This window comes from Scomber japonicus, chromosome 9 (genome assembly GCF_027409825.1).
Source record: "Scomber japonicus isolate fScoJap1 chromosome 9, fScoJap1.pri, whole genome shotgun sequence".
NCBI classification, from domain to species: domain Eukaryota; kingdom Metazoa; phylum Chordata; class Actinopteri; order Scombriformes; family Scombridae; genus Scomber; species Scomber japonicus.
The window spans coordinates 27,341,988-27,350,237 of record NC_070586.1 but is presented as its reverse complement, the minus strand read 5'-3'; the positions used below and the strand labels follow the sequence as shown (position 1 = coordinate 27,350,237).

General features: G+C 39.1%; 2 protein-coding genes across 2 annotated transcripts; one reads left to right on the top strand and one right to left on the bottom strand.

The window, feature by feature from the left end:
* Positions 1-843: 843 nt before the first annotated feature.
* zgc:153044 (uncharacterized protein LOC751678 homolog) lies at positions 844-1,810 on the top strand. The gene has a single exon (XM_053325302.1). The coding sequence runs from the start codon at positions 1,006-1,008 to the stop codon at positions 1,555-1,557; it is 552 nt and encodes a 183-aa protein (XP_053181277.1). The 5' UTR covers positions 844-1,005; the 3' UTR covers positions 1,558-1,810.
* On the bottom strand, positions 1,690-7,310 carry tgoln2 (trans-golgi network protein 2). Its single transcript, XM_053325301.1, has 4 exons — positions 7,154-7,310; positions 4,389-5,707; positions 3,541-3,624; positions 1,690-3,455 (listed from the first exon to the last, which is right to left on the bottom strand). Exons 1-4 carry the CDS (start codon positions 7,206-7,208, stop codon positions 3,450-3,452), a joined length of 1,464 nt encoding a protein of 487 aa, XP_053181276.1. The 5' UTR covers positions 7,209-7,310; the 3' UTR covers positions 1,690-3,449.
* Between the last annotated feature and the right edge of the window lie 940 nt (positions 7,311-8,250).

Here is an 8,250-nt window from a genome sequence, read left to right as displayed (position 1 = left end):
ACTGTTTTAACTAACCTAAACACTCATTGATGTAGGTGGTAGGCCTACTGTGAAATATAATGTTTTAGAGTCTGTCTAATTTCAGCCTTTTTAATACAGTGTACTGCAGGCTGTGCTCATGTATACACTGTTGGCTGTGTAGTTATCCAAATGAAAAACAACAATAAACCAATAAAAAGAAGAGCATTTTTTAAGTTGATTCACCCTTAAGAACACTGGCAACATGAGGTGTTCCTTTAGGTCAGCTATGTTTTAGGCCTACTTTGACCTGGAAGTACAGCTCTAAGTTTTTACTGATGGCATGTTATATACGCTTAAATCTTACGCTTTAAGGGCAACTTTGACCATCATACGCACACACTCCTAGCACTCCTAACTTCCTGTGAATTCAACCAGTACATTTTGTTTTTTTATGATTAAAAAAATAATAATAATATTAGGATTTTATTTGTGTTTCCTTGTATTGCTTATACTATATTTACATGTATTATTAAAAGTAGCTACTCGAAGTCAACTTTGAAAAATATTTCACACATAATAAAAATGTAGCAAAAATTAAATTCAGTTGTAATACTATGTATACTATATGATAATAAATAAATACAAGAATGAAAAAGTAGGGTTATTATACAAGTATCCAGCTTGAAACTATATTGTTTTTAATAGAGAAAAAGAAAAAACAAATGTTTATATAAACTCCATCCAGCTGGGGGCGACAGCGTGCACGTTTACACAAATATGAACGTATCAATGGCAATATCCTGTTCCTATTTTATTCCTAGGATGACGAAGACATAACCCGCCCTACTCCCCTACTCTGCCTCTGACTGGCTGAGCTTAGTATCCTCACTCCTTATGTACAAACCTAAACAACTCAGTCAAAGATGGTAATGAGTACTAACCAATCAGAGTCAGAGTAAATTAATTGGCGGTCCGCGGCGGCTCAACTTCCCAGCATCGTTGTTGACTGAGTCGCTTGCTTTTCCCAGCTGAAGCACGCTGTTGATGCATCAGTCAGCTGCTGCACTAGGTCTCTCTGGCCTGTGTCGAGTCACGGATCATCTTTATCTCAGTAATGGCAGAACAGCCCGTGATGCCTCCCAGGTGACTCCTAATAAGATAACTTGCATCATTAACGTCACTGAGACCAGGAGCAGCAGCCCTACTCCTCCAGGGGTGGAGGAATACATCCACATCCCTGTCTCTGACTCTCCAGTGTCTCCTCTCTGCGATCACTTTGACAGTGTTGCAGATCAAATACAGCTGGTGGCAGATGTCGATGGCCGCACTCTGGTGCACTGCAACGCCGGTGTGAGCCGCTCCGCCGCCCTGTGCATGGCCTACCTGATGAAGCACCGTGGTGTGACTCTCCTGGAGGCCCATAAGTGGGTGAAGACCTGTCGACCCATGGTGAGGCCGAATAATGGCTTCTGGAAGCAGCTAATTGAATATGAGAGGGAGCGTCATGGTTGCACGTCTGTCCGGATGGTCTCCTCCTCCATGGGAGAAATACCAGACATTTATGAAGATGAGGCCAGAAATATGACGCCACTATAAGAACTTCCGGACAATTATGACTTCAGTTACTGTGTGTGGCCTGTGGCAATAGCCTTCAAATGCTTTTTAGTAATGATAAGAAGAATAAAGGTTAATGAAGAATATGTTGATGCAAGGAAGAAATTCAGCTCGTTTAAGGCTAGAAAGTACAAAAAAGCATTTAATTTCATTTAATACTTGATTCACACAGACAGCAGGATGTATTGATGAACAGCCATTCCTCACAAACTGAAATAAATACCTAAATACTAAAGATGTAGCAATGTGGTCATTACATTGTACATGCTCATTTCAGCCACATGGCTAAAAATGATGACTTTTCTTTGCAGACTTAATTATAAACCATTTACTGAGATATCCTATGAGCTTTGATTCCCCTGAGAAACAACTGCAATATGTTTCCCATTTTTACAGAAACAACTTTCCATAATTTATGACCACTGCCCCACAGAAATACAGTGATACTTTAAGAAACAGGCACAACACAAGTATTCAAAACAATAAATCGCAGTGAAATCATTCGCAATTTGGCACACGTCTATTATCCCTGAACATAAACACACATCTTAATTAGAAGATTTAAATGAATTCATTAGTGGTCAACCTATCCCCGCATGCATCCATACATTTTCTCAAACAATGCAAATGTTGGTCAGTTCCATCTGGAAAAATTAGAGTTCTGACACAAAGCAACAAGTGGTAAACGTTAAAGATGTTTCCAAAAGACTAACTGTCCACACAGATCTTGGGTAATCAGACAGTAACCAGACTGACGGTTACATTTAAACAACGCCAGGCCCACTGCACAGACTTCCATGTGTACCAAACACCCTGACAGCAGATAAAACATCATTAATCATCAAGCTGTGTTTTAAAGAAACAGTCAAGACAAAATACACTTTCTTAGATACCGCTCTCAAATCTGTTGATATGAAGGTATTAGCCAGCAGCCAATTTGCCTAGCATAGCATAAATGCTCCCAACCAGGAAATGGTTGAGCACAAAGCCCCTGTAAAAACTAGTGTTTTTATATGTTTCAGTGTCAGTTGGATTTAGAGATGCTTGTAGGAGGAGGATTTTGTTACCTTCAGAAAATCAAGCTAGCTGTCTTTATGCTAATATAATCTAACCAGCAGCTGTATGTGTTATACCACACAGATATAAGAGAAGTAACGGGTTCAGTCTCTAATTCTCAGCATGAAAAAAAATAAGTGCATTTCCCATTCATGTCAAACTGCTCTTTTAGCTGGAGTGGGTGACCACTGCGCTAGTGTCGCATTAGGAAAATAAAGTTTGCTATTACATTCATCTGGCCAACAACATACGGTTGTGAATATGAGTAGGAACATCAGGAATTTCATACATTTAAAGTGAATCTTGATACATAATACAACAATAGCAGATTTTTACCTAATAGACATTTAAGACTTCCTCAAAGAATTTCTACAATGCCAATATTTTTACAAAGATTCAGATGGCTTATTTGGGTACACAGTGCAATAACTACAGTACTGTACAAACAAAGCTGGAATCCAAACAGCTATTATTTTCATCTGCTACTGAATATCCTGAGTCAGGGGACCTAAATCAGGTCAAATTACAAGATTGCCTAAATAGTGAAATAATGACACAAGTGCAAAAAACAGCATGCTTATTTTACCTTCACTGCATTTCACTAATTCCCTCAATAAGGCAAGAGTGTCATCTGCATAGTCATGCAATAAGCATCTAAAAAGGTACAAAATGGGACAATGTCCATTCAACACAAGGTGGGATCAACGCAGAGTACGCCAATAAAATGTCAAATGTCGATATCCGCTCGCCTTTCTCCTACACCACCCACAGTGAGATTCAGCTGCTCGATGCAATGGATTCACCATAGTGACACGAGATCACATCTGGAACAAAAATTAAGATTAATTAATGATGATATTTTTTCATAAAAAGAAGGAGAAAAAAAAGTACTCCATATGAAGAACTTACATGCTGTTCCAGCTTTTGGTAGTCTGTTGACTTTGGTCGACGCGTGGATCTTGATTTCTTTCCTTCTAAAACAAAGGCAATTATCTGGGGGAAAAAAAGAAAATATAAAAAAAGATGATGGTTTAATTGACCTGTTCTAGTTTATAAAGACAGACCTACAAAACAAATATGGATATAAGAAAATACCCATGCTAGAATGAAGATACAAAGCAATTCATTGGTCTAGCACCACACACTACTGGACATTCAATTTTCAATAAACCTAAGATATAATTTGACATTTTGGCAAATACACTTATTTTTTTCTTGCCAACAAGGTTGATACCACGCTCTGTTGATTTTATGGTATCAATCTTCTCATTTTACTTTGGTCAACAGGGGGAAAAAAGCATATGTCCCAAAATTTCAATTCTCTCACCTGCAATTCTTGACTGCAATTCACAAGGTTGCAACATCTTCCAAACATTCACTTGTAAGTAAATTTCATTCTTTTGGCATTGCCATGAATACCCAGAAGACGAATAAGTATTCCTTAAGTGCACAACACATGCACTTTTTACTATGTTTTGTTCTGATCCTAATCAACTACCAAGCAAACATACACCTACATTAAAAACCAGTGTGGTTGAATTATTCCATTGTATCTAATGTAAACCTGACAGAATGTAAAAAAACTAACTAAGGGTCGGAAACAGAAGTAGGTTGATAATTTCTGGGTTTCAGAAGAATTGACGTAACACACCAGTTGACACAGATACACAAACATTTTCAACAACAATCTAGGTCAGTGGAAACAAGTCAGCTTCAGAGGTCTGATTAAGAACAAAACTTTAAAAAGTACCAAATACCTTGCGCTTGTTGTGGTAAGTGATGTAAAGCGCTGCCACCAGCACCGCTGTGCAGACAAGGTAGGCGAAGAAATGACTGCTTTCTGCCTCATCTTTAATACCAGCTGGATCATACTGACTTTTCCATACTATTTCTTTGTTCCCAGCTTTATCTCCATTTGGTTTATCCTCTTTGGCATTGCCCCCTTCTTCATTTTCATCGTCTCCTGGTTTATCCACCTGGGGTTTGTCTCCTGTGTTGTCTCCCTGGGCACTGTCTCCTGTGTTCTCGACCTGGTGTTTGTCTTCTGCTTTGTCTCCCTGGGCACTGTCTCCTGTGTTCTTGTCCTGGAGTTTGTCTTCCGCTTTGTCTCCCTGGGCACTGTCTCCTGTGTTCTTGTCCTGGAGTTTGTCTTCCGCTTTGTCTACCTGGGCACTGTCTCTTGTGTTCTTGTCCTGGAGTTTGTCTTCTGCTTTGTCTCCCTGGGCACTGTCTCCTGTGTTCTTGTCCTGGAGTTTGTCTTCTGCTTTGCTTCCCTGGGCACTGACTCCTGTTTTGTCTCCCTGGGCACTGTCTCCTGTGTTCTTGTCCTGGAGTTTGTCTTCTGCTTTGTCTCCCTGGGCACTGACTCCTGTGTTGTCTCCCTGGGTACTGTCTCCTGTGTTCTTGTCCTGGAGTTTGTCTTCTGCTTTGTCTCCCTGGGCACTGACTCCTGTGTTGGCTCCCTGGGCACTGTCTCCTGTGTTCTTGTCCTGGAGTTTGTCTTCTGCTCTGTCTCCCTGGGCACTGACTCCTGTGTTCTTGTCCTGGAGTTTGTCTTCTGCTTTGTCTCCCTGGGCACTGACTGCTGTGTTGTCTCCCTGGGCACTGTCTCCTGTGTTCTCGGCCTGGAGTTTGTCTTCTGCTTTGTCTCCCTGGGCACTGACTCCTGTGCTCTTGACCTGGGGTTTGTCTTCTGCTTTGTCTCCCTGGGCACTGACTCCTGTGTTCTTGACCTGGGGTTTGTCTTCTGCTTTGTCTCCCTGGGCATTGACTCCTGTGTTCTCACCATGAAGTTTGTGTTCTGTATTGTCTCCCTGGGCACTGTCTCCTGTGTTCTCGGCCTGGAGTTTGTTTCTTGCATTGTCCACCTGGGGTTTGCCTCCTGTTTTGTCATCACTTTGCACATTCTTATCATTCATAACCGTGGTTTTGTCCTTGTCATTTCCATCCCCACGATTTTGTGGAATTTCTCCTGTGGGTCCTGCTGTCTTACTACCATGATTATCAGTTGTATTATGTGAATTGCTTTCCTTATTGTTTGTTGAATCTGGCTCCGGGGACAATTTGACAGAAGCCGCTGTAAAGAATAAAAAACATAAATTGTGTAGTTTCTCCCGCCAAAACATAGGGTGTGGTCAAAATAACTTCTATAAAGAAAATAATGCTATGAACATTACCTTTTACAGATTACAAAAAGATCAGTTTCTCTGACATATAACCTTAACTCTTTTGACTTTTACCCCCTTCTCCCAATTGTTTTCCCTTTAAACTTTCCACAGCAAAGGTTTTAATGCTATTTTACACTACTTGTTTGTTCTGGCCTAGCTGTCTCCTCTTTTTGAGCTCACCCCACTTGATTGAATTAGCTTAGATGACTTTATTATGTGATTAGATGTTATGTCATGACTTTTATAGCATATAAGTTGGAGCTTTAACATAAAAGTCAAGGAAGCAGCCTTGACACACTGGCGATATTGGAAATATGACCAGTTTGGTATATGTAAAATACATAAAACACATTTCTGATGTCATTCCTCAAGTCCTGGATGAGTGATGTGGGAATAAATGCTGTGACCTATTTCAAAGATGACCCTATACTAGTACTTAACACTGGAGGGGTACAGATAACAAAAAGACAATAGGAGAATAGTACATAATAATATAATTTATTCCCTGACTTAACATCTTCTTTGCTTGCATGTATCACAAGATACTGCACTGGTACACTATATAAAAAAATGCACTATAAATAAAACTTGAGAAAAAATGACAAAACTGCATAATATCTGAATAATTCTTTTTTTTTTTTACTTTCCACTTTCTTTCATATGCATTGAAACTTTTAATTTCAGCACTTCTATTTTCCATTTCAGGATTGCAAATTTCACTTTTCATTTTCAACATAAATTAGTCTTTCAAAACCCAATTCCCCTTTCCAGTTTCCTTTTCATGTGTAATATCAGAATCATTTATGTGCCTTAATTTTAATGATGGTGAAATGGTCTTCCAATAGCAGCAATCCCCACCAGGGTCCTCGGCTTCATCTGGCGATTACAATGATCCATGATTCTTCCTTTTTCTTTCCATATTTTTGAGCATTCTTGTTTTTTGTTGTTGTTTTATTGTATGTAGTCTTATGACAGTAAATAAATCTGATACAAATTACAACTAATTATTAATAATAAAACAAATTGCTCCACTCATTTTCTTTACTACCAAGAAGTGTTTGCTCTTTCACATGCACAAACTCAATTTAATTATTGTGTGCTGTTATTTCAATGGTTTTAATTGAACTAATATAATATCAAAGACAGTCATCTCATTTCGATTTAACTCAATTCTGTTTTATGTGATTCCTCTTCTCTCTTAAACAAAGACTCATTGTGTAACAGGCCCGTAGCTAATGGCCAACGACTGTCTGAATGAGATAATGAGGATTACTAACGAGTCAAACATGTCTGACAATGGCGTTAGTCTGAAAGAGGCACACATATTAAAAGGATAAAAACAAAATTCCACTCACCTCTGACCCAGCAGCAACACAGAAATAATGTGAGAAGCAGGCAAAGAGTCCTCATGGTGTCCACGTCAGTAAATTAAAAAAAAAACCAATGATATAGTCTGTCTACCCTGTCTTGTGCTCACGCCAAAATCCAGGTTGACAAATACAGCTCGACAGGTTGGAGGTGTGTTTGTGTGAAGTCCAGTTCCTGCTTCCGTGTACAAACCACCAGCCTCTTCTTCCCGTCAACACTGCGGCGGAGGCGTCGACTGACACACTCACTGCTGACACCTACTGGATGATGTCTAACACAACGGGGACGTGATTTGATTTGATTTGATAAACTTTCTTTCGAAACATTGTATAAAAAACAAACACGAGCAAAAACAACAACAAAAAACGAACTAATATAATTTAACATAACTAACAAACTCTCAACAAACCAGAAAACACACAAAAAGAGCAGGAGGAAGTTAATACTTACGCTATAATTGCGTGCCCTCTTTCTAATTCATAAACCTATATAATATACTTAGTATTCAACACATCTGAAAATAGTTCTCTAATGATCAACAAAAACAACAAAAACAGCATCCAGGATTGTCAGAGTCATGAGAGAGGCAACACCACCTCCTCATTCCTGTCCCTCTTTTTGTTAATTTTGTTCTTCTTTTTGAACTGATTTATACTTTTGCTTTCCTTTAGTCATTCCTCTAACCCAATTCCATGAATATGTGTTGCTGTAGAAAAAACTGGGTAATCTTTTATCTGTCAAGGTGACATATTTTTTCATCAATCATTGCTCTCAGTTACCAAATTTCTATTCCAAACTTTCACCTTCCTTTGCATGCATTTGTATACTTTTCTGTGAAAACATGTGGTGTTGGGCTAAGTAGGTAACACTGTTAAAGCTTCCATAGACCTACTTACTGGAAAACTATTAAATATGTGTTTAGAGAAAGGAGACATCCTTTCCTCTGAAGCATCACTTTTTTCAACATCTGATCACATTTCCAATGACAGTGGCAGCTGGTTACAGCTGGATCAGCTGGTTACAGCTGGATCAGCTGTCATTTGGCTATAACAGCTGTGACTATCATGTATTGTGCTGATATATC